Consider the following 26,023-nt stretch of genomic DNA (forward strand, 5'->3'; position numbering starts at 1 on the left):
ACTCACACGCGCCCTCCATCACTTCAAGGGGCGGGGGGGGGGGGACGCGAGAGGGAGGAAGGGCGCCCGGAGCCGAGCCTCTCCGGAGGAGCATGCGCATTGCTGGCTCTCCTCCTCCCTCCCCGACGGCTCGCCCGGGCTCTCGGCCGCAATAGACCGAGGCGTTTGCAAAGCGCTGCCGGGGCGGCGCGGGGGTGCGGAGGCCGGAAGCCCCCCGTCCCCCCCGGGAGTCATGGCCGAGGGCGAGGACCTCCACTCCTTCACGTCGATCATGGATGCCCTCGTCCGGATCAGCGTGAGAACCGGGGGGGAAAGAGGGTGGGCAACGCAAGGGATAGAAAAACGGGGGGGGGGGACGAGAGAAAAAGGGTGTGGGGAGAAAACACCCCAATCTAGTGTAGCCGATGTGGGGGTGACTGTCTATATGCCATGAGAAGGGATGCTTTGCGGGAGGGGGGTGTGAGGAAGAGAGATCTAGTATGGGCATCCCATTGTCTCCCGAGTGCGCCGGCATGATGAGGGATCCATGTTGGTGCCACTGGGATCAAAAGAGCCGGCCCCCCCGCAAAAAACCTGGAAATCACCCCCCCCCCGCAAATAAAATAGGTGCTGCCCCTCCCCTCTTGACAACTAGCCTAGACGCTCCCATTCCCTCCCCCCACCCCAGAAGCTCCATCAGTTTTTCCCCGGACTCCCTTCAGGGCTAAGTGAAGGATGCTGTGAGCATCCGAGCACATCCCTCCGTCGCCATGGCAACCTCCTCCCAGGGCTGGCTGCCGGGGCCTGCCTGGTCCAGCGTCTGCCTCCGCTGTGGCTCTCTCCCTCCCTCCCTCCCCGCCCTCCTCCATCCATCCATCCCCTCCCCTCCCCTCCTGCTTTGTGTGTGTGTATGTGTGTGTGTGTCCCTTCTCGCTTGCCAAGAGAGATGGCATCCAGGCGGACGCTGGGCAAGGTGAGTGCCCGTCCCTTGGGGATGGATGGATGGCAGGGAAGGGAAATGCCTTTGGGGCCCCGTGGCGGCAGATCTCTAGGTGGGGAAGCCTTGGCTGGAAGATGCAAGATGAATGTTTCTTTGGCAAAAGATCAGATGCTGGGGTTTCTTTCCTGTTTTTTGGACCACCTTCTTCCCCGGGTGCCTTGTATCGCTGGGGAGCCGGAGCGGAAGGGAATGAAGCTTTGGGGCACGGGGTGCCGCCAAGGCAGTAGAGCCCCCCGCCACCCCACTCCCTGGCCAAAGGACAAGAGTGCCCTTGAATGGGACGCGGCAGAGACTGGGCTGGCTGCCAAACTGCCTGTAAGAACTGGGAGGCGGGGTCTCTCTCTCCCTAACCCCCACCCCCCACCAGCCTGTGTGCCCAGCGGTGAGGAAAGCAGGCTGGCCCTGCCTTTGAGCTGCACGGAGTGGGGAATCTGGGTGGGTGGGCGTGAGCGGCTGACGCTGATTTGGAGCATTACGCTTATATTGCCTGCACTGACTGGCAGCTTCTGTCCAGGGTTTCAGACACAGCCCTGCTGGAGATGCCGGGAATTAAAACCTGGGACTTTCAAAGCAGATGATGCTCTGCCCCCCCCCCCGAGCTATGGACCACCCCCTACAAATAAAGGAAGACCCCACTCCTCCTGTTTGTAGAGAAAGGCCTGATTTAAACAGGAACAGAGGAAGCTGCCTTATACTGTCAGTATTGGTCCATCTAGCTCAGCATTGTTGACACGGACTGGCAGCCGCGCTCCGGAGTTTCAGGCAGGGGACATTCCCAGCCCTGCCTGGAGGTGTGAGGGATTGAACCCAGGACCTTCTGCATGCAAGGTGGGCGCTATGCCCCTTGCACATATAGTTTATTGACCTTTGGGAAATCTCTTTGTCCCCAGAAATGAGTGCTGTTTCTCTCGCTAATGGTCATGTCTCTGCATATTGTAAGAACATAAATAAATTCCTGATGGATTTTTTTTGGTGGGGGGGGATTATAGAAGGTCCATACCTCAATAGTTAAGTACAATGCCCTTCATTCAGAAGGTTCCAGGTTCAATCCCTAGAAACTCTAAGAATCTATTTTATGTCCGTGTGAATAGATTGTTTAAAAAAATAAACCATGCTTCTATTATTGATATCACCCCTACCACACAGTATCACCACCCTTAGAAAAGACTTCACCAATGCTAGGGTTGCCATATTTCAAAAAGTAAAAGCCAGGACACCCCAAAAGTTCTTGAGCTTTCTTTAAGGAAGACCCCAAAGTTGTTGAGCTTTCTTTTTTTTTACAAAAACACTGAAAGACCACGATTGACTTGCCTGCAATCCAGGACAAAGCGTTGCATTTCCCGGTAATGTCTGGATAAATCTGGATGGATGGCAGGCCTAACCATTGCAGTGTTGCTATTAACTACTACCCTATAACTAAGGACGCAGTCTTGCTTCCACTTACCAGTGAGTAAGCCCCCTTGAATTTAGTGGGTCTTACATCTGAGTAGACAAAGGCCACATCCACAGCCTACATTTAAAGCACTATGATGCCACTTTAAACAGTCATGGCTTCCCCCAAAGAATTCTGGGAGCTGTAGTTTGTTAAGGGCGCTGAGAGTGGCTAGGAGACCTCAATTCCCTTCACAGAGCTACAATTCCCAGAGTTCCCTGGGAAGAGGGATTGATTGTTAAACCACTCTGGTTTTTCAGCAGTCTATTCATAAAAAGGTAAAGGGACCCCTGACCATTAGGTCCAGTTGTGGCCGACTCTGGGGTTGCGGCGCTCATCTTGCTTTATTGGCCGAGGGAGCTGGCGTACAGCTTCCGGGTCATGTGGCCAGCACGACTAAGCCGCTTCTGGTGAACCAGAGCAGCGCATGGAAACGCCGTTTACCTTCCCACTGGAGCGGTACCTATTTATCTACTTGCACTTTGACGTGCTTTTGAACTGCTAGGTTGGCAGGAGCTGGGACCGAGCAACGGGAGCTCACCCCGTTGTGGGGATTAAAACCGCCGACCTTCTGATCGGCAAGCCCTAGGCTCTGTGGTTTAACCCACAGCGCCACCCACGTCCCTAATTTATTCATATTACAGTGTAAATCACTGGGTGATCAAATAAATAGCAGGTAAGATCCTTAGCTTGACCTAGGATCTTAGCATTGTCAAGGAAGACTGGGAATCTCCCCTGTCCAAAACCCTGGAGAGCTGCTGCCAGTCAGTGCAGGCAGTGCTGAGCTTGTTGGACCAGTGGTGTGACTCTGCATAAGGCACCTTATTTTGTAACATAATCTAGAGTGGGAGTGAAGGAGCTGTACATAGTCTCAAAGCTTGGCTCATATTGTACTCATGTTTCTGCCACTTCTCCCTTTCATGACACATGCAATCTTGTTGGGTTGCCTCAAGAGTGAGACTGGCCCTCTGTACATGCTTAGGGGGTTCCACGGTCAGAGGCTGTAACATTTTTGAATCCCATTTTCTACAAAACACAGGCAAGGAGAGTACTTTTGGGTTGGAATCCTTCTTGAGGCATCTGGTCGGCCGTTGGGACTCAAGAAGGATTCGAACCCAAATCCTAGCACATGCTGGACTAGATGGGTCACTGGCCAGGTCTTCTTGTTATTTTCTGAGGACAAACACTGCAGAGTAATGGTTGAAGGAAAACTGAACTGCAAAACGTTCCCAGGTCTCGCTGCTGCTCCTGCAAGTTCCCTGATGCAAATTTCTGTGCCTCAACTCCTGTAGCCCCATCTGCAAAATGGGGATATTAAACAGTGGCCTGGTTTACAAGGTGGTTGGGGGGCGGGTTAATGAGACCCTTTGAACACACGTGAAGCAGGACAGCTAAGCATTATTAGTGAGGTAGCATGGAGCAGTGGTTAGAGGGGTCGGCAACCTTTTCAGGCATGTGGGCACGTTTGCATTTTTGAGTGAACATCACAGGTGTCGCCTCCCTTCCTGGTCTGTTGTCCCCCAAATCTCCTCCTTGCTGCACCCGCCAAGAGACAGAAAATGCAGCCATTTTGAAGTGATCTGGGTAAAAGTCGGAAGCGGTAAAATAAGCACATGGAAAGCACATAGAGCTGAAAGAGGAAGTGGGAAAGAGTGCCACTCTTGCAACTTCCTCCTTCATCTCTATGCTCTTTTGAAGGAGGGTGTGTTTGTGGGTGGGTGGGTGTGTACAGAGACCTCGTGGGCGCCGAGGAAAGACCTCAGTGGCTTCCTTGCACCCGTGGGCAGGATGTGGGCAAATTTTTGAGTCGCATGCAACCCCCAAAGCTTTAATGGATGCACTTTGCTTTCTGCTTTTCCTATCCCTCAGGGTCGTTGTGAGGATGCAAATGAGACACACCCTCTGCGTGACAGCAAATGCAGAATACTTACTACTACTACAAATATGATATATTAATACTTATAATATACAGATGGGATATGCCACAAAATTTGCCATTTTTGTTCAGGATCCCAGCCAGCCAGAGGCTCCATTCCATTCCCTCTCTCAGTTTTTTGTTCCCTTCCCCATTCTTCGCAACAGTTAGTTGGCGCAATGAATATGCTCAGTCCTTGTGCGGTTGGGTGATGCTATTTTAGCGACTTCAGACTTCATAACCTGAAGAGATGAATATAAATCTCAAGGCAGAGCCTGTATTTTTTTGGGTTGGGGGGGGGTATAATTGCAACTAGCAACCAGGATCCTTTCCCTTACCCGCTGCAGGGAAACGCTTGCCTCCCCTGCACATTGGCCATGAAACAAAGCATGTTGCAAAGGATTCTGGGAAGTGTTCTAAGGCACACCGTTGGTCTGTTCTTCCTACGGGCAGCACAATAATAATTAAAATAATTTATTATTTGTACCCCGCTCTTCTGGCTGGGCTTCCCCAGCCACTCTGGGCGGCTTCCAGCAAAGATTAAAAATACATTAAAATGTCACACATTAAAAACTTCCATAAACAGGGCTGCCTTCAGATGTCTTCTAAATGTCAGGTAGTTGTTTATCTCTTGGACATCTGATGGGAGGGCGTTCCACAGGGCGGGCGCCACTACTGAAAAGACCCTGTGCCTGGTTCCCTGTAGCACAACACTGCCTTGTGATTGGCCAGGGAGAGGTGAGACTGCAACCCCTGCTCCAGATTGCAAGGGGAGGTCGCGAGCAGTGGGCAGACTCTTTGAGAGTGTCGAAGAGGAGGAAGCCGCTATCGTTATTATTTTTAATTTTAAATTATTATTTTTAATTATTATTTTGCCCTGTATTTCCTCCTCCCCCCCATCCTTCCTTTAAGCCAGTGGTTCCCAAACTTTTTCGTTTATGCCTTGGTTACATAAACACATCCTCAGCGCCCCCTACAAAAAGTACTGTTCAGAGCAGTCAAGATACCTCAGTTGGTAGAGCATGAGACTCTTAATCTCACAGTTGTGGGTTCGAGCCTCCTGCAGCCTCCTACATTGCAGGGGGTTGGGCTAGATGACCCCTGTGGCCCCTTCCAACTCTACAGTTCTGCGATTCTTTGAATCGTGGTTTGCATGATGACCCACTAAGGAAGATGGTAACGCGATAAAATTCAAAACAGGAACAAAAAGGGTGTGTGCAGCGCGTGTGCATGAACTTAACAGTGCTCAGTTTATTCTTTTGGTTGCTATTTCATCAGCATTGTTAATTTTTGTTTAATAGATTATAAATGCCCTATTGGTTCGTTAATCATGTAAGACGACTTTTGCTTTCATTGCCATGCTCAGCTTGTTTTTGTAGTTGTTGCTTTGCTAACGGTGTTTTATAGGTTGCAACAGTTAGGCTGATGATTTGTTAATTGTTCTGTGGGATTTATGCTGCATTTGTGGTGTTGTGTTATTGCTATTCACTGTTTGTAAGCCGCTTTGGGATTCATTCGAACGAAAAGCGGCGTAGGCATGCAGTAAATCAGATCAAAGCAAAATTAATTGAACATGCATTCAAAAGCCAATTAAAACTATTCAGCCTTAAGTAATTGAACAAAATTGATCCAGCGATACCAGCTTTTCAAAGTCTGGTAGTCATTTACACCCTCAGCAGCCCCTGTTGTTGCCCCCATACCTCTTAGGTCCCTTCTACGGGGGATCCTACAGTATGTTATAATACTGGTGTTGAGCTAGAACCAGCCTCTATTTGCAGGAATCACGGTTTTGTTCTCTTGAACCCTGTTTTCCTTTCCCCTCCTTCCTTGTCCTTCCAGACCAGCATGAAGAACATGGAGAGGGAGCTGTTGTGCCCGGTGTGCAAAGAGATGTACAAGCAGCCCCTGGTGCTTCCCTGCATGCACAATGTCTGCCACATCTGCGCCACCGAGGTCCTGCTGCAGCAAGGCTATGTCTGTCCGGACCCCACCTCTGAGCCCACCTCGCCGGCCTCCACGCCAGCCACGCGGAGCCCTCGCCTGGGCCGCCGGGTCATCCCCAAGCCAGAGCGCCTGGACCGACTCCTCAAGTCAGGTGGGGAGGAGGGTGGTGTGGCGGCGCCCTCTGCTGGCGGGGGAGGGACACGTAGGATGAGGGCACCCCCTCCTGGTGGAAGATGGGACGTGGGTGGTGCTGTGGTCTAAACCACTTAGCCTCTTGGGCTTGCCAATCCAAAGGTCGGCGTTTCGAATCCCCGCAATGGAGTGAGCTCCCATTTGCTCTGTCCCAGCTCCTGCCAACCTAGCAGTTTGAAAGCACACCAGTGCAAGTAGATAAATAGGTACAGCTCTGGCGGAAAGGTAATTGGTGTTTCTGTGTGCTCTGGCTTCCGTCACAGTGTCCTGTTGTGCCAGAGGCAATTCAGTCATGCTGGCCACATGACCTGGAAAGCTGTCTGTGGACAAACGCCGGCTTCCTCGGCCTGAAAGCAAGATTAGCACTGCAACCCCATAGTCGCCTTTGACTGGACTTAACTGTCCAGGGGTCCCTTACCTTTAACTTTACCTGGTTGAAGGTAAAAGCGGTTGGGCCGTAGGAATGTTTGCAGTTCGTGCTGCAAGCGCAATAGGGCAGGTCCTTGCCCCGAGGATGTTACAAATTAAAATTTGGCACCGGGGAAACGGGGTGGGAGGAAAGTGGAAAGAGGGGCTTTGGGTTGTCAGCAAGATCTGGAGGGCCCACAAGTTCCCTACACCTGCTTACATGCCACAGTCAGACGGGGAAAGGATTTCACTATTGTCAAAAGGAAAGGGATGTCCATCAGTCTTCTGTCTCTCAGCTACTCCTGGGTGTTCACATGATGAAGCTGTTGTCACAACAGAGAGGCCCCGTCCCTGACTTTGGCTTGTGTATCTCATCCATCTGAGCTGAATGCAAGCAGGCGAAGACTACGCCTGCTTTTAGCCTTCTGATGCTCCTGCTTCAGTCCTCTTCTGGTCCTGGGAGACAGTGGAGTAGGAGAGATGAGGCAGGAGAGGAGGTGTGGAAGCCCGTGACTCTCCACCAGCCTGACCCATCTCTCTCTCCTCCTGTAGTTGTTCTTCACCCTCCAATCCTGCAGCTTCTCCTGGCTCTCACCTCCTAGTTGTTTCAGGCTCCCTCAGATCACTGGTTCCTTTTCCCAATCCCACTTCTCCCAGTGGCTGCTCATCAGTATCCAGCCACCGCTCCTCAGCATCCAAGCCAGTCCCTGACCGCATTTAATATGTGATCCTTGATTGGCTGGGACACGTGTCAAGGACAGGAGTGGGGAACCTGTGACTCTCCAGATGTCGATGGACTACAATCCCCATCACCTCTGACTGATGGCCATGCTTGCTGAGGTTGATGGGAGTTGGAGTCCAGCAAGACCCGGAACGGCTCGCAGGTTCCCCCCACCTGATTGGCTGGGACATGATTCTAGAACAAGGGTGGGGAACCTGTGACCCTCCAGATGTTGCCGGACTACAAATCCCATCAGCCCTGCCCATGGGCCAGTTTCCACGAGGCTGATGGGAGTCCTGCATCTTTTGGGGAAGCATCTTCTGTGTGCGCAACGTCACCTTGCCTTGTGTTCTGGTGTCCCTGTGCTTCCAGGTTTCGGCACGTACCCAGGGCGCAAGCGAGGCGGCCTCTTGCACCCCCAGAGCGTGCTCTTCCCCTGCCCGCTGTGCCAGAGGGATGTGGACCTGGGCGAGAGGGGCCTGGGCAGCCTCTTCCGCAACCTGACGCTGGAGAGGGTGGTGGAGCGCTACCGCCACACCATCAACGTCAGCGCCGCCATCATGTGCCAGTTCTGCAAGCCGCCGCAGCTGGAGGCCACCAAGGGCTGCACCGAGTGCAAATCCAGCTTCTGCAACGAGTGCTTTAAGCTCTACCACCCGTGGGGTACCCAGAAAGCCCAGCACGAGCCCACCCCACCCACGCTCACGTTCCGGCCCAAGGTAAGGGGCTCCCCCCAACTCCTCCGAGGGCCAGGCGGGAAGACTTTGCTTTTTATTTGAAAGTGACTTGGAAACAGCAACTAATCCAGGCTGGTGACTTGGAGCGGCTGCCAGAACCATATAATACCGGTCCTAAAGGAGCTACATTGGCTCCCAGTAGGTTTCCGAACACAATTTGAAGTGTTGGTGCTGACCTTTAAAGCCCTAAACCTAGGGGTCAGCAAACCTTTTCAGCAGGGGGTCGGTCCACTGTCCCTCAGACCTTGTGGGGGGGGCGAACTATATTTTTTGGGGGGAAATGAACGAATTCCTATGCCCCACAAATAACCCAGAGATGCATTTTAAATAAAAGCACACATTCTACTAATGTAAAAACACCAGGCAGGCCCCACAAATAACCCAGAGATGCATTTTAAATAAAAGGGCACATTCTACTCATGTAAAAACACGCTGAGTCCCAGACTGTCCGCGGGCCGGATTTAGAAGGCGATTGGGCCAGATCCGGTCCCTGGGACTTAGTTTACCTACCCATGCCCTAAACAGTTCGGCTCTCTATACCTGAGGTAGTGTCTCCACTCCCATCGTTCAGCCCGGACACTGGGATCCAGCTTCGAGGGCCTTCTGGCGGTTCCCCCATTGCGAGAAGTGAGGCTACAGGGAACCAGACAGAGGGCCTTCTCGGTAGTGGCGCCTGCCCTGTGGAAAGCCTTCCCATCAGATGTCAAGGAAATAAACAACTATCTGACTTTTAAAAGACATCTGAAGGCAGCCCTGTTTAGGGAAGCCTTTTGTAACGTTTTATTATGCTTTTATATATGTCAGAAGCCGCCAAGAGTAGCTGGTGCAACCCAGTCAGATGGGCAGCATATAATGATGATGATGATGATGATGATGATGATGATGATGATGATAATAATAATAATAATAATAATAATAATAATAATATCCCAACATTTCCTCCAGGGTGGCTTCCATGGTTCTCCCTCTTCCTCAGTCAATCCCCACAACAACCCTGTGAGGTAGATTAGGCTGAGAGGCAGTGGCTGGCCCAAGGCCACCCAGTGAGTTTCTTGGCCAGGTCAGGATTTGAACCCCGGACTCTCCCAGGTCCTAGTCTGACACTTTAACCACTGCACCACACTGCCTCTTGGTCTGTGTGTGTGTGTGTCTCTGTTTTCGCACAAAATTTCCCTCCACGTTTCTCCCAATCCGGGGCCTTTCTCAAGGGTACGCCTTAGGAATCTTCCTTGGTCTTGTTTCCTGTTCCTGAAGGCCTTTTTCCCCTCACAGAATGCTACTAAGGCGCACTTTGTAGGCGCTTTCTAGTTCATCTGCGCCCCCTGGGTCTGAGGCTTCGTGTCTTAAAGAAACAGAAACGGATTCAAAGGGAAAGTCCTCTCCCCACAAAGATTAGGAAGCCGGCGTTTGCGTCCGCAAGTGCCAGGGACTATGAACAAAGTAAAACCATGACTAACCTGCCTCCTTCTGTGTCCTGCGCAGGGTCTGACGTGCCCAGAGCACCGGGAAGAGGTGACGCATTACTGCAAGAGCTGCCAGCGCTTAGTCTGCCAGCTGTGCCGTGTTCGCCGGACGCACACGGGCCACAAGATCTCGCCCGTCGTCAGCGCCTACCAGGCCCTCAAGGTGAGGCTTTTGGTGGGATTTAAGCTGTCTCCTTCATCCTCACCTCTGTCCGCCCGCCCGGTTCTGATAAAATGGCTGAGTTGAGAAAGGAAGGTAGAGAAGTTGCTGGCCCAGAGATGGAAAGATGGAAAAGTCCCCACCAGAGAAGAATGGCAAGTTAAACCGATGGATTATGTTGAGATGGCAAAAATGACTAGAAATATCAGAAACCAGGAAGACCAAGGTAAAGACTGGAGGAAATTTATTTTATACGTGGAAGACTGCTGTAAACAGCTGAGCTCTTTAACAGGGCTGAAATAACACTTGTGAGTTAACAGAGACTTACGATATAAAATATAAATGGAATAAATGGAGGACATGAAATATGCAGCAGGAAATGTTAAACATGGAACCCCTGGGAGGGTGGAGTGAGGTCCAAGGATGCGAGGGAATCTTGTGTCTGTTTTTTCTATGGTTAATTACATCGGATTGAGAATGTTAAAAAATAAAAAATCAGTAAGATTTTGTTAGAAGTGCAAATCTAAAAATAAAAAAGGAAGTTGCCATATAGCGAGTGAGACCAAACGGTCCATGTAGCTTAGTGTTGCCTCACTGATAAATATTGCCACAGACATTTCTGACATCATGGCAGTGGCGTAGCGTGGGTTGTCAGCACCCGGGGCAAGGCAAGTAATTTGCGCCCCCTAACCCGTGGATTTGCGCCCCCTAACCCGTGGATTTGCGCCCCCTAACCCATGGATTTGCCCTAACCCCAGATGTTGCGCCCGGTGCGGCCGGCCCCCCCTGCACCCCCCACGCTACGCCACTGCATCATGGTCTTTCCAACGAGTGGCACCTGTCCAGGTTTGTTCATTGTCTTACTTTAAATGTTGTGAGGATCCTATTCCCTTTTAAAATGTATTTTTTTGGGGGGTTGCTACTGGGTTGTTGTTTTTATTTTGATTATGCATTTTGTGGTTTCATATTTTGATTTGAACCGCTCTGAGACCTCGGGATATAGGGTGGGATATAAATGCAATCAATCAATCAATCAATCAATCAATCAGTCAATCATAACCTGGTACCTTCCTGCATGAGCTGCGCTGCTGACCTATGGCCTTTCTCTTAAATATGACAGCAAGATTCTAGTTCTCATGGTTCTGAGTTATAGGGCTGGTTTTAAACAGGGGCATAGGAAACTGCCTTATACTACTCACACTGACTGGCAGCCATTCTTCAGGATTTTGGGCAGCAAGTCTCTCAGGCCAGGAATCGAACCTCCAACCTTCGGCAAAGCAGATGTCATGTTCTGCCACTCTGCAACAGCCTTCCCCCTAGGAAGCATTTAAGATTTCCATGCTCATAGGACTGGCTTCAGTAGGGACATCAATATTGCCCACACTGACTGGCAGAAGCTCTCCAGAGTTTCAGGCCTGGAGTCTTTCCCCCAGGTCTGTGTAGAGATATGTATGTTGAACCTTCTGCTTGTAAAACAGGCTGAGGGATGGCCTTTCCATCCAAATTGTGGAATGTGGAACAGCTTAGGTTGTAACAGACGAGTGGGGTGGTCTACACCTATATTCCATTTCATTTTCATTTCATTCCACTTTTAATTTGTATACCGCCTTTCTGTATTGCTATACTGAAGACGATTTATAGCAACAAACTATAACAACAAAGACTGCACACCTTAAAATAATTGATCCAATACAAAAAGTCACAAAAAAACAAAAAAACTTTAAAATACAACGACTTACACGAATAAAGCGATATTCAATCATCTATTAGCATAAAACAGTACACAGTAAAGTTAATTCCCAAAACATCAGCAAATTATAATTCAACAGAAATTCACTGTATCATGCAGACCCCCGTTTAATTCAATATCCCATCGTCTTGTTTCCCCTATTTTGCCTTTTGACATTCCCTCCGTAGTAAACATCCCAGCAATGAAACAGCCCAATATTGCCCAGCCAGTTTTCTGACTGAGCGGGGATTCAAACCTTGGTCTTGTAGGTCCTAGTTCAGCACTCTTAACTGCTACTCTGGTTCTCTTTGGCACAAATGTACGAGTCCCCTGTCACATCTTGAGCAGCGTATTTTGGGTCTGTATCATTGGGGAACGGTGGCGTGTGTTGGCTGTGGGGCAGGGGGAGGCAGAGGAAGGAGGAATGGGTGACTCTCAAGGGATCGGGTGGGGTGGGGGTGGCAGAATCGGGAACCCTCAGAGCTTGGTGTCAAATGTGTACCATAACGCTTTGCTGCTCACATCGCTCTCTCTTTTCCTCTACCCCTTTTTCCTTGCACATCCAGGATAAACTGACCAAAAGCCTGACTTACATTCTGAGCAACCAAGACACAGTCCAGGCCCAAATCAGTGAGCTGGAAGAGACCCTGCGACTCACGGAGGTACAAACTGCTCTCGTGTCCATTGTTCTTGTTTCACATTTCCCCCTTCAGATGGAGCGGGGCTATCTGTCATTCCAAATATGTTTTAAAGGGTTTCAGAAAGAGAGGCTGCGGTTCTTCTTATTACCTATCTTCAGGCGATTGTGTCAGATGGCAAGCAGATAAATAACTAGATGACATTTAGAAGACATCCGAAGGCAGCCCTGTACAGGGAAGTTTTTGATGTCTGATATTTTGCTGTGCTTTAAATATTTTGTGGAGAGCCATGCAGAGTGGCCGGCGCAACCCAGCCAAACGGGCAGCATATGAATAATCCTCTTCTTCTTCTTTGGCGATCACTCGTAGCCGAGTAAGATTGTCTTCCATAAACACGGTTTTCAAAAGTGAGTCCGTAAGTGACTGTGGAGGCCAATTCTGTACCCACACGTCCTTCCACAGTGGGGACATAGGTTTCCGGGTGGGAGTTGATCACGGTGAGGGTTTGCCAAGCATGCCTTCCTCTTAGCACGTGTCTCCCTTGCGTCCTGAGTTCGAGTGTCTTCAAAACCCATAACACCACTGGCAAAGGCTGTTCTCCAACTGGAGCGCCCGCAGGCCAGTGTTTCCCAGTTGTTGGTGTTTATACTGCATAATAATAACAACAAAATTATCACATGGGAGATGGAGCAAGTTTGTTTTCTGCTGTTCTGGGGGTGGGGGGGTGGGTAGGGCCGAAAACCAATGGATTCAAATGACAAGAAAGGAGATTCTGACTAAACGTCAGGAAAAACTTTCTGACGGTGAGAGCTGTTTGACAGTGGAACTGACTTGTTCGGAAGGTGGCAGACTCCTATCCGCTGGAGGGTTTTAAAGAGAGTCTGGATGACCATCTGTCAGGGAGTCTTCAGCTGGGATTCCTGAATGATCCTTGGTGTCCCTTCTAGTAGCTGAACGAGGAGCAGAGCCACAGGTGCCCCTCTGCAATCCAGAGAGCTGCCGCCGCCACCACTTTTTGTCCTCTGTTTTGTGGGATGTGATACATAAGTAGCAGTCAAGTACAACATTCCTTGTTTTCCTAGAGTGGACATGCGGGGGAATGTTTGGCCCAGCCAGTCGAAAACTTCCTGTTTCCTCCTGGCTGGGACATACTTCCTTTGCATGTGACTAGAGGTGGGCGTGACCTCACCTGTCCAGGTAACAAAAGGACAAGGCACGCTGCAACACTCTCTCTCTTTGACTTCCTCCATCGTTGGAGCAGCTTTTTAGCTAGATATGCTGTGCTGGCTTCCAGCCAACAGAGGACACTGGGATTATCCCCATATGGGATAGATCCACATGTATATACTTTGTAACTAAGTCTGCCTTCAGGGATCCAACTGTGAACTGAATGTGAGTAAACTTTTATTGGCTTTACTCAAGATTGTGGCGTGTTTTTTCTTTTAAGAGGGATATAAGGGAACTTGCCAGGAACCTAATAGTAAGAGGCTTACACAAGCCTGCAACCAGCTACTTGCCGTGCATTTAAAAGGGGAATGCGAAACTCTACTAAGTTAAGGAACTTGCTAGCGCAAGTTAGGAAGGATGTTAATAAACAATACAGTGGTACCTCTGGCTACAAACTTAATTTGTCCCGGAGGTCCGTTCTTAACCTGAGGTACCACTTTAGCTAATGGGGCCTCCCACTGCCACCGGTGCGCGATTTCTGTTCTCATCCTGAGGTAAAGTTCTTAACCTGAGGTACTATTTCCGGGTTAGTGGAGTCTGTAATCCGAAGTGTTTGTAACCCGAGGTACCACCGTATATCCCCTCCTGCCTCCCTGAACGCAGTCCCCACGTGTTTTGCCTCCCTGCAGGCGAATGGTGCCCAGGCCAAGGAGGAAGTGGCCCGGCTGATGCGCGGCCTGAGCGCCCTCTTGGAGGAGAAGCAGTCGTCGCTGCTCAACGCCATCGAGGAGTGCCGGCAGGACCGCGTCTCCAACCTGCGGGCGCAGCTGCACGAACACCGTGCCATGATGGAGAACTCCGGCATGGTGGGCTACACCCAGGAGGTGCTCAAGGAGACGGACCAACCCTGCTTTGTCCAGGCTGCCAAACAGCTGCATAACAGGTATGTGGACGCGACAAATTTAAAATGGTACCCAGGGAAGTTTGTGCCATAATGGGAGAGAGCTAAATCCCCGGGAGCTTGCTTCCCTCAACTTTTTCTTGGCAGGTAACACAAACGTGCGTTTCTTAACGTCTTACTGGTCAGTTATTGTCGGCAGCTAGGTGAGAAACCTAGCACTGGAAGTTTCTGGAAGGAGCACCTGCCACCATGTGGCGTTGGAAAGTTTGGCAGTTAGCTCTGGTAGAAAAATCGAGCAACAAGTGTCAGCTTTCGAGGGGTTTCTTATGGCGGGTCGGTATTCCTTCATTATGCCAGTGCTTTTTTCTGAGGGGACGCAGGGGTACATGTACCCCTAAACATTTTGTGAATCAATCGAGAAAAGAAACTAAAAAAAATTAAATTTTTAGTTTCTTCTCTAGCATGCTGAATCGTCAGTTCCGTTGCTGCCCCCGATGGCGGCCTCATTTCCTGTCATGGCATTTCCTGAGTCTCAGATGGAAGCGAGCGTTTAATGTGTGAAGCAGTGTGGAATGTGGGTGTGTGGTATTTTGCTGATGAAAGTTTGGCCTCATTGAGGGGCAGTATTTCAATATGAGTAGGAAAATCAGACTGGAATGCAGTTTTTAATGCCTTTAGTGGGGGAATAACAGAAGCAGGCGTGTGCGGAACGAGAGTGTTGTTGTTGTGTTGAGAGATAGCAACGTGGCCCAATACCTTTTGTTGTTTCGTCATGTGGTGCGTCCAGTGGTGTGAATAAAAATTCAGGCCAACATGCCAGTGGTTCTGTTATGCAACAGGTACTGGGGCGCAAAATGAATATTAAAAAAACATTGTACAGTGGTACCTCGGGTTAAGAACTTAATTCGTTCTGGAGGTCTGTTCTTAACCTGAAACTGTTCTTAACCTGAAGCACCACTTTAGCTAATGGGGCCTCCTGCTGCTGCTGCAGCACCGCTGCTGCATGACTTCTGTTCTCATCCTGAAGCAAAGTTCTTAACCCGAGGTAATATTTCTAGGTTAGCGGAGTCTGTAACCTGAAGCACATGTAACCCGAGGTACCACTGTAGTTAGGAAAACTAATGCAATATTCCCCACGTCTGAATGACCCCTGAGCAAAACTAATGAGAATAGTACAGATATATTGAAGAGAAGTGTGTATCTCTACCGCGGTTCAGCCTTACCTCACCTTTGCCCTCTGGGTGCTGTTGGGCTCCGTCTCCCATCACCCCCAGCGCGGGCAGCCAATGGGTCAGGGTGATGGGAATCGTAGCGCCCGGCGCCCAGAGGACGCAAGGCTGGGCAGGACAGTAGGCCTCGGATCTGCCTTGGGAAACTGTTCCTCTTTGCCTGACCCCCTCTTTCCTTCCACCAAACCCCCCACCCCACCCGCCGGCAGGATCGTCCGGGCGACCGACTCCCTCCAGGTCTTCCGCCCGGCAGCCAGTTCGTCCTTCAGCCACTTCCAGGTGGATGTCAGCCGAGAGCTGAAGCTGCTCACGGACCTCACCTTCATCAAAGGTACGTACGGGACGTGCGGCGGCCAAGGGGGCTTCGGCGTGGTAGGAAGTGGGCCTCGAAGGGATGGGGCAGCAGGGTCTTGGCACCCTTCCCTTGCCCTCGCGTTCCGTTCCGGTACAGTTTCCGCCGGAGGAAATCCTCACCCGGTCCGGTTTGCCGAAGGAACCGCCGACCTTGCGTGAAAAGCAGCGGGTGCAGATTTGTTTTTGATCGTAGCAGGACAAGCGAATTCCTCCTTGCCTGGGGCCTGTGAGGGGTGACCCCCTCCCAGGAGCCCTCGGGCCACCCCCTAACAGTGGGGCTTGGCCTCCGCTGTGATCCTCCGAGAGAATGTAGCTTGTGTGGCGCCGATCTGACAGATCACGGCCCTTGGGCGCGGAGGGTAAGTATGGGGGCTTCCCCCCCCTCTTCCATTCCGCTTCACCCCATTCCCACTTCACGCATCCCCCTCCAGACCCAAGGTGGGCTGGGTGGGTGTTCGATTCCCCCGCCACCCCGTCTCTCACATCGCCTCTGGACCGCACCCTGGGATTCTTGGCCCCGGTCAGCTCCATCTCACCCCCCCCGACCTGCGACCCCTGCATCCCATGATCCATAGCCCACCCGATATTCCAGGCTCAGCGCCCGCCCCCCAGCGACCCACCTCCGCCCCGTGCCTGGCTGTTGACCCATCTCAGACCTGCTTTACCTCTCTTTGTTTATAGGCTTTGGCTGCTGCTGAGTCATCATCGAAGTAAAAAAATGAGGCAAGTCATCTCCCGCCCAGCTGACCCCCCACCACCTCAGTCCTCCCTGAGCCGCCTGACACTCTCTCTCACTTCTCTCTTTCTCCTCCCTCTGCCCCCATCGCCAGCCCTCGCGCCTCCATCCTGCATCCTTCGCCTGCATCCTCCCATCCCCCTGTGTGGCTTAGGTTTGGTTCAGGTCCTCAAGATGCTCTGGCCGGGCCAAGCACCTCTGAGCGCGTGCAGAGTAAAAAAAAAAGACTGCTCAGTCGCAGGGTTCCTTCCCGCTCACCGCTGATTCTCGATTTAGGTTTTGCTGTCAATGGTGTCCAAATACAGTGGTACCTCAGGTTAAGTACTTAATTCTTTCCAGAGGTCCGTTCTTAACCTGAAACTGTTCTTAACCTGAAGCACCACGTTAGGTAATGGGGCCTCCTGCTGCCGCTGCGCCGCTAGAACACGATTTCTGTTCTCATCCTGAAGCAAAGTTCTTAACCTGAAGCACTATTTCTGGGTTAGCGGAGTCTGTAACCTGAAGAGTATGTAACCTGAGGTACCACTGTAAGCGTTCACGGTTGGGACAACGAAATAGTTTCAGTTTCTTCCGAAAGGCATGACACAGAGGGGTGCTGGTTTGGAGTAGAGAGTTCTAGGGGTCCTGTGTGCTTCACTGCCCCTTCCTTGCCCCCCAACCAAATTTATTTCTTCCCTGCTCTTTTAAAACTCAAAAGCTTATCTCCCAATACAGTGGTACCTCGGGTTAAGAACTTAATTCATTCTGGAGGCCTGTTCGTAACCTGAAACTGTTCTTAATTTGAGGTACCACTTTAGCTAATGGGGCCTCCCGCTGCCGCCGCACGATTTCTGTTCTCATCTTGAAGCAAAGTTCTTAACCCGAGGTGCTATTTCTGGGTTAGCGGAGTCTGTAACCTGAAGCGTCTGTAACCCGAGGTACCACTGTATCTTGGCTTCTGCCAAAACTCTCCATTGTATAATTCAGGGGTTTAGGCCACAATTCAGTCCCTTCAAATGTTGCTGGATTCTACGTCCCACCAGCCCCGGAGGCAATGGGGCTGCAGGGAAGCAAAATTCTAGAGGGTTGGCTACCTCTGGTTTTCATTTAAACATTTCTGTCCTGTCTGAACTGGGGGCCACCCTTATTCCTGGGAAGCAAGCCAGGCAGTCGCCTGAGGTGACAAAATACCAGGAGCGAGTTGGTGAGATGCCTCAGCTGTGTAAATATCATTGAATCATAGAACGGTAGAGTTGGAAGGGACCCCATGTTTCATCAAACCCCTGCAATGCAGGAATCTCAGCTAAAGCATCCATGACAGAGGGCCGTCCAACCTCTGCTTAAAAACCTTCAAGGAAGGAGAGCCCACAGCCTCCCGAGGGAGATGGTTCCATATCAGAGAGAGACTTCCTGTAGCTTGCAGAGCTCTGTTGTGTTCTGGAGGACATAAACAGCAAAATCATCGAAGGGAGGCTTTAGGCCTCTGAACACCAGTTGGGGAGAATTGAGGTTGCGTAGGGCTGTGTACCAGCGTTAGACAAATCCCAGATCCTGAACCGAATGGGGTTGATCCAGGGTTTGCCTGGACAGGGCTGAGGTAATCCTGCATCACCCTGGGTTGGGGTCACCCAGAGCAAAGTGGTGCTCTCAGAAGAAGACACTTTTTGATTTTTTGACCATTGGTGGCCTGGGTTGAAGGGGCCAGGACTCTCAAGCAACTTTACTCCCTGGTGCACAAACAAAAACATGGATAATACCCTTTTAATTCTCTGGCTTTCTTCCTTCACCCTTTTCATTTTAGAGGTCCCGGGTTACATCTAACTGAATTTTTACACGCATTGAAACAAATGTCATATCCATCCATTTTTCAATGGGGCCTAACACTGGTGACTGGATACGACCCCCTGAATCTTGTTTTTGAAAATCACCTCCCTCCTCTGCAAAATATTACAGTCTTCTTCCAATTTAACCAACAAACTGATCAAAAAAATCTGAGGTTAATTAACTCGCGTTGCCTTTCTAGGCCCCACTGAACGCAGTGGGAACAATTCCTGCAGTGGACTGCAGTGTAAGTTGCATATTTTGTTTCCAAAAGTGTTTGTTTCTCTTTCCCCATCATCACCAAGAAATAATAATAATAATAATAATTGTAATTGTAATTTATATGCCGCCCATCTGACAGGGTTGCCCCGGCCACGCTGGGTGGCTTCAAGCGAATTAAAATACAGTAGAACTTCAAACATTTAAAACTTCCCAATACAGGGCTGCCTTCAGATGTCTTCTAAAAGTCAGACAGTTGTTAATCTCCTTGACATCTGATGGGAGGGCGTTCCACAGGGCGGGCGCCACTACTGAGAAGGCCCTGTGCCTGGTTCCCTGTAACCTCACTTATCGCAGTGAGAGAGCCGCCAGAAGGCCCTCGGTGATGGACCTCACTTTCTGGGCCGAATGAAACTTACTAGTTGCTTCATTTTTTACTGAAAGCAACTCAAAGGGACTTGCGGCAATCATTCAGTCCCCTTTTATTCATTTTTGGGTCCTACGGCAGGAGTGGGGGAAACTCATATCTGGCTCCCCAGTCCTCTCCATCGATGTCCTGGCCCTCTCAAGGCCACCACCATATCGCCTCAGCTCTCTCCTTCTCTTCCGTGTCTATCCAGCCATGGTCTGTCTCCTCCTGCCTCGACGCCACCGCTCTTCCTCTCCTCTTCCTCCTCCTCTCTTTCTTCCCCCTTTCCCTTCCCACCCTGCTCCCCGACTCTCGCACTCAGCCTCTTTCTGCTCCCCGGAGTCTCTCAGCAGCTTGCCCCGTCTTCCCGACAGCTCTCCTCCCCACCCCGTTTTTTCGCCTTCTGGAACCCCCTTAGCCTGTAGCCGGTTGTCTGTCGGTCCGTGCAGAGCGCCCGTCGCCTGTTGTCCGCGCCGCCGCCTGACATCGCCTGTCTTTGCCCCCTCTCCCTCCTTCTTTCTCTCTCTCCCCCACCGCAGCGCCGGAGGCCCCCGTGATCGACACGCAGCGCACCTACGCCTACGACCAGATTTTCCTCTGCTGGCGCCTGCCGCAGCACTCGCCATCGGCCTGGCACTACACGGTGGAGTTCCGGCGTGCCGAGCCCAAAGGGAAGGCGCTCAAGCTGTGGCAGCGCCGCGAGGAGGTGCGTGGCACCAGCGCCATGGTGGAGTACCTGGACACCGACTGCGTCTACGTCCTGCGGGTCAAGGGGTACAACAAGGCCGGGTTCGGAGACTACAGCGAGGACATCTACCTGCACACGCCGCCAGCGCCCGGTAAGACCATAGCTGTCAAGCGTCCCTTATTTGGCGGGACAGTCCCTTATTCCAGCGCCATGTCCCGCTGCTGTCCCTTATTGATGGATGTCCCTTAAATTTCCCGGGTTTCAAAGGAAGCAGCTCCTCTCCCTCCCTCCCTGCCGGCCAGGGAGGAGGGAGGCTCCAACTGTGTTGTTTGGCTGCCCGGTCTGCCCTCCTCCGGCCTCCTCTCACCAGCCTCGGCCCCCGGGAATCCCTCCCCACCGGGACTGGTGGGAGCCTCAGGCCCTTCCGCCACCATCCTCCTCGCCGCCGCCGAACTGAGCGTCTCTGCCTGGGGCCTCCCCTCTGCCCGTCACCGCCGCTTCCGCTCCCGCTAGGCTGTACTGCAGCTGTGCCGCTGAAGGACCCGAATGAGATGGGCAGCCTGGCATGGTCTATGAATTGATGAGGAGCCTTGAGAGGAGAGCGAGAGCAACCATAGAGAAAGCAGTTCAGAGAGAGGAGGAAGAGGAGGAGGAAGAGGCGTGGGCAGGTGTTCCAAGGGCTACAAGGGAAGGACCGCAAGCGCTTCTCCCATAGATTTGTAGTGGTAGACTAGCATAGATGGTCTGATCTGCAGGTTTACTTTGGGTGCTATTCCCCCCCCTTCCTCCCGCCCCACCTGATGGAATTGAGAGCTGCAGATGGAGCACAAGAGAAAAGATACAGAACTGCAGCAGCATCTTCGTAGCTTGGACTTCGTTTTGTGCGAAAAGTGGTTGCTGCTTGTAGTTATTTAATTGCAGTGTTTCATCGGCTGGTGTCTTGAGCAGCAACCTCTGGAAACGAAGGGCTAAAAACTGGCGCTGCTCTCCAAAATTATCTGGTCCCTTTTAACTGGTTGACTAAAACCCCTTATTTTGGCTGCTGGTCCCTTATTTTCAAGGCTGCTGGTCCCTTATTTTCAAATCTGTAAGTTGACAGCTATGGGTAAGACCCTCCTAAAAATATAGGCAGTCTGTCTTTCTGACAACCAGGGCAGCCCTGGGCACATTTACCTGGAAATACTGAGCCAGCTTCAAGGTTCTTTGGGTCCAGGGTACCTCGGGGATCAGCTCAATCACTGAGATTATCTGCAGGCGTGTCGTCAGCCCTTTCCCGAGTTGGCAACAACGAGAAACTAAGCCTTTCGAGCCGTCGGCCCGGTCCTGTGGAACTATCTGCCCCATGAAATTCGGCAGACGCCTTCTGTGCCAACTTTGAAAAGCCTGCTGAAAACTTTCCTATCCCACCAGGCAGGCGGCGAAGAATGCGTCCTTCCCCAATGGTTAATTCATGCCTGTTTCAAGCTTTTGAAAAATGTTTTAAACTTTTTTTATGGTTTTACAGTGGTACCTTGGTTCTCAAATTTAATCTGTTCTGGAAGTCCGTTCCAAAACCAAAGTGTTCCAAAATCAAGGCGCGCTTTCCCTTAGAAAGTAATGCAAAACGGATTAATCCGTTCCAGACTTTTAAAAACTACCCCTAAAACAGCAATTCAACATGAATTTTACTATCTAACAAGACCATTGATCCATAAATTGAAAGCAACAACCATTGCACTGTACTGTAAAATCAGTGAAACACATATTGTAGATGATAAAAATGAAAATGTATCTTTTTTCTTACATGCACTGTCTAAAGTGGCTTTGCAGCTTTTATCCATTTCCACAGTCACACAATCAATCAATCAATCAATCAATCAACCAGTAGCTGAACTGGGTTCCACATAGTCACTAAAGAAAACAAAAAAAGCGCCACAAAAATGCAAAATAAATAGCATAAACAGACAGTCCTCAGCGTGTGGCACTCAGAAAGAAAGTGTGGCACTCAAATCAGAAGTGGAACACTCAAATCGGAGCACGTTCACCTTCCAAAAAAAGTTTGCAAACCGAAACACTTACTTCTGAGTTTACAGCGTTCGGGTTCCAAGTTGTTCAACAACTAAGCTGCTCAAGAAACAAGGTACCACTGTCCTGTACGGTTCTTGTTTTATTGTTATTGTTTATTGAATTTGTATACAGCCCTTCATCGGGGTGGTTCACAGTTTTACTGCTGTAAACCGCTTGGCTATTTTTAAATGATGTAGCGGTATACAAATATTTGAATGAATGAATGAGCCCCATCTGCACTGTAGGTTTAAAGCAACATCAGACCACTTTAGAAAGCCAAAAAGTATCCTGGGAACTCTAATATTTTAAGGGTGCTAGGAGTTGTCAGGAGAACCCTTATTCCCTTCCCAGGACTACAAATTCCCAGAGTGGTTTAACAATCAGTGCCTCTTCCTAGGGAACTCTGGGAATTGTAGCTCTGTGGTGGGGAATAGGGACCTCCTAGTGACTTTTTGCACCCTTGACAAACTACAGTTCCCAGAGTTATTTGGGGGAGAATCATGGCTGCTTAAAGTGTCAATGTGTCTAAAGTTTCTACACCTCAGCAGCTTTTTTGGGGGGACGGGTTCTTCCTAGTTAAGATTCTTTCTCCTTTTCCTTCTGCCTGCCTCTCACCTTCGCCTTCTCCCAAGTGCTGAACTTCTTCCTGGACAACCGGTGGGGGTTCAACCGGGAGCGCCTGGCGATCAGCAAGGACCAGCGAGCCGTCCGGAGTGTGCCAGGGCTGCCCATGCTCTTTGCCGCAGAGCGGCTGATGACCAGCTGCCACCTGTCGATTGACCTGGTGATCGGGGACGTGGCCGTCACCCAGGGGCGCAGCTATTGGGCCTGCTGCGTGGACCCTAGTTCCTACCTGGTCAAGGTGGGCGTCGGGCTGGAGAGCAAGCTGCAAGAGTGGTTCCAGGTACCCCAGGATGTGGTGAGCCCCAGGTGAGCAGCGGCTGTTCTGGAGGGGGGAAGAGGGGCAGGTTTTCTCAAAGAAATTGTGTTTTTAATTTCATAAAGTTTATACAGTGGTACCTCTAGATGCAAACGGGATCCGTTCCGGAGCCCCGTTCGCATCCTGAAGCGAACGTAACCCGCATCTGCGCATGCTTGGGTCGCGATTCGCCACTTCCACGCATGTGCTTCACGTCATTTTGAGCGTCTGCGCATGCATGAGCAGTGAAACCCGGAAGTAATGCACTCTGTTACTTCCGGGTTGCCACGGAGCGCAACCCAAAAATATTCATTCCGAAGCATATTTAACCCGAGGTATGACTGTATATACAGAAAAACCTCTGCCAAACTGTATTGCAGAAGGGATATGTATTAGGATATTGACTGCAATATTGACCAGCTTATTGATCAGGGTATAAATAGAAATACTGTTATATTGCAATAGAAATACTGCTATATTGCAATAGCTCAGCTGGTTAGAGCGTGATGCTGATAACGCCAAGGTTGCAGGTTCGATCCCCATATGGGAGAGCTGCGTAGTCCTGCATTGCAGGGGGTTGGACTAGATGATCCTTAAGGCCCCTTCCAGCTGGAATAATAATAATAATAATAATAGTAATAATAATAATTATAATTATACTGTACCCCACCCATCTGACTAGGTTGCCCCAGCCACTCTGGCTGGCTTCCAGCATAATAAAAACACTGCAAAACGTCAAACATTAAAAGCTTCCTGATACAGGGCTGCCTTCAGATGTCTTCTAAAAGTTGTATAGTTCTTTATCTCCTCGACATCTGATGGGAGGGCGTTCCACAGGGCGGGCGCCACTGCCGAGAAGGCCCTCTGTCTGGTTCCCTGTAACTTCACTTCTCGCAGGGAGGGAACCGCCAGAAGGCCCTCAGTCCTGGACCTCACTGTCTGAACTGATTGATGAGGGTGGAGACGCTCCTTCAAGGAGATAAATAACTGTACAACTTTTAGAATCGTCTGAAGGCAACCCTGTTTTCGGAAAGTTTTTAAATGTTTGCTTTGTCCCTTTATATTTTGTTGGGAGGTGTCCGATCTGACTGGCAGCCCAGTCAGATGGACAGCGTATAAGAAATAAATGATGATGATGATTAACCGTCAGTCACTTCTTGTGAAGGCTTATCTTTCGGCCCAGGCTGGCTGGGGGCTGATGGGAACTGTAGTTCTCGGACTCCAGCTCCCATGGTAAGGAAGACCCTGAGGTTCCCAGGGGGCTGGGGCCTTGACCACGGGGCGAGCCAACTTCCTAGGCTCATGTGCCGTCGGACTTGTTGCTCTGAGGCCTAACTCCTCCTCTCCCCCTGGCCTGCCTCCTCGTTTCCTGCGGCTCAGATACGACCCTGACAGCGGGCATGACAGTGGCGCCGAGGACACCACCCTGGACACGGCGCCGCCTTTCGCCTTCCTGACCATCGGCATGGGCAAGATCCTCCTCTCGCACGGCGTGGCGCTGACCTCGCGGGACCCCGGCAACTGCACTGTGCCGCTGCCTCCTCGCGTGGGCATCTGCCTGGACTACGAGCGGGGCAAGGTGACGTTCTTCGACGCCGTCTCCTTCCGCAGCCTCTGGGAGTGCGGCATTGACTGCTCGGGACCCGTCTGCCCCGCCTTCTGCTTCATCGGCGGCGGCGCCCTGCACCTCCAGGAGCTGGTGGCCAACCGACAGGAGCGGAAGGTCACCATCGGCGGCTTCTCCAAGATGGACTGAGCGTCTCTTGGCATCTCTTGGCGCGAGGGAGGCGGAAACCGAGCGGGAGGCGGCCTCCGGTGCACGAGAACAGTCATCCCTCCCGCTAAACGGGCCTCCGAGCGCCTGTTGAAAGCGGCGGAGGATGCCCGGGGCCTACAACAAAATGGCCGCCCTTCCGCTCGCGGGCCATACTGAGATTTGCCCCGCCTGGCGGGCTGATGGACCTTCCAGCGGATAGAAGAGACTCTGCCTTTCGAAAGACCGCAATCCTGTCGTAGACCTCCCCTCGTAGAACGTTTGCTGTGGAGATAATTTTGTGGGGGACAGGGACGGGACAGAGCGGGGTGCTGCCTCCATAAGCTGCACGGTGTGTGTTTGTGGGGGGCAGGAATGTCTTTCTGTTTCATCAGGTCCTTTGTTTTTCCTACCCCCGCTACACCCCAACATCTTTTCTGGTCCCTCCGTGTCCTTGTGCCTTGGGGTGGGGGGCACTCTCCCAGTTGGGATGCTTGCCCCAAAGACTCTGAAGGAACCTAGCTCCCTGTGGGGCAGGAATTTTCATCTGTGGAGGAGGTAAGGATGTTTCGTTTGATGCATGGACGAATTAGGGATGTTTTTAACCACACACAATCTCCCTTTTTTAAACTCTGTAATCCATCTGTGCTCTTCCCCCTACATCTTTCCATCGACACCCCACCACCAGCGACGGGGTGATTGGCACCTGTCGCGTCTCTCCTGGTCTGACTCCAATTTTGAACTGAATGTTTTTTAAAGCTCTCCCCCTTCCAAAGAGCCCCCTCCCCAACTTTGCAAGTCTTGCAAGGCCTCACAGGTGCCTCACCCTCCTCATTTTTGGATCAAGTCCCATCTCTTATCTTGTCTACATGATGTCAAAGTCTGTTTTTTTCCAATCTGTCTTGGGTTTTGCAAACCGTGGATTTCTGGATTTTTGGCAAAGGGTGTGAAAGGGCAACGGGATGAATAAGTCACCCCTGTTGGGGGGGGGGAATTGAGAGTCCCCCTCCATGGGGGAGAAAGGGAGGTGGGTGGGACAGAGGGGGGTGGGCAGGGGTGAACTAAGGCAATCAAAACTGTTTTCGTGCAGGTTTAAGATTTTATAGTGTAGATCTGCCTGTTCACTTCAGGATTGTTGTGATATTAAAAAAAAACATTAAATGGAACGGTGAATCGCACCTGGCTCTCTTCTGACTGACTGCATTTGTTTTCTGGATGTTGCTTCTCCATGAAGGTCCCTAAAATGGATCCTTCACACACCTGAGATCTCCTCACTGTTCCCTAAGGAAGCCTCATTTCGCACCCAGAACATGACACTATGGTTTCCACTATTATTCACTATGATTCTAAGTTGCAATGCCTGGTTTTCTTTTGCTTGTCAGTTTGTAAGGAGAACAGACATCCCTGCAGGACACCCCCACTCCCTGATAGCTGTTACCCACCCCCCAAAAGAAAGGAAAGTGAGTCACTTTCAGCCACCATTA

At 51.0% G+C, this 26,023-nt stretch overlaps 1 protein-coding gene and 1 long non-coding RNA gene across 4 annotated transcripts in view; one reads left to right on the forward strand and one right to left on the reverse strand.

The window, feature by feature from the left end:
• The window catches only part of LOC310751979, a 252,485-nt gene that overhangs the window by 221,371 nt on the left and 5,091 nt on the right, over positions 1-26,023 (reverse strand). The gene's annotated exons all lie outside the window — the stretch shown is intronic.
• TRIM46 (tripartite motif containing 46) lies at positions 194-25,719 on the forward strand (the record flags this gene model as incomplete). 3 transcript variants are annotated; one of them, XM_083591113.1, is made up of 11 exons in its annotated part: positions 233-318; positions 922-952; positions 6,166-6,421; positions 7,964-8,310; positions 9,811-9,954; positions 12,247-12,342; positions 14,175-14,428; positions 15,825-15,946; positions 19,673-19,972; positions 22,500-22,797; positions 24,167-25,719. In XM_083591113.1, the coding sequence occupies 11 exons, from the start codon at positions 233-235 to the stop codon at positions 24,540-24,542; spliced, it is 2,310 nt and encodes a 769-aa protein (XP_083447239.1). In that variant the 3' UTR covers positions 24,543-25,719. The 3 variants fall into 3 exon arrangements, with proteins under 3 accessions (XP_083447237.1, XP_083447239.1, XP_083447238.1); XM_083591111.1 differs by lacking the exon at positions 922-952 and having other exon boundaries at positions 194-295; XM_083591112.1 differs by lacking the exon at positions 233-318 and having other exon boundaries at positions 875-952.

The sequence above is a fragment of the Podarcis filfolensis genome (assembly GCF_964270895.1).
Source record: "Podarcis filfolensis genome assembly, chromosome: 16".
Lineage (NCBI taxonomy): Eukaryota > Metazoa > Chordata > Lepidosauria > Squamata > Lacertidae > Podarcis > Podarcis filfolensis.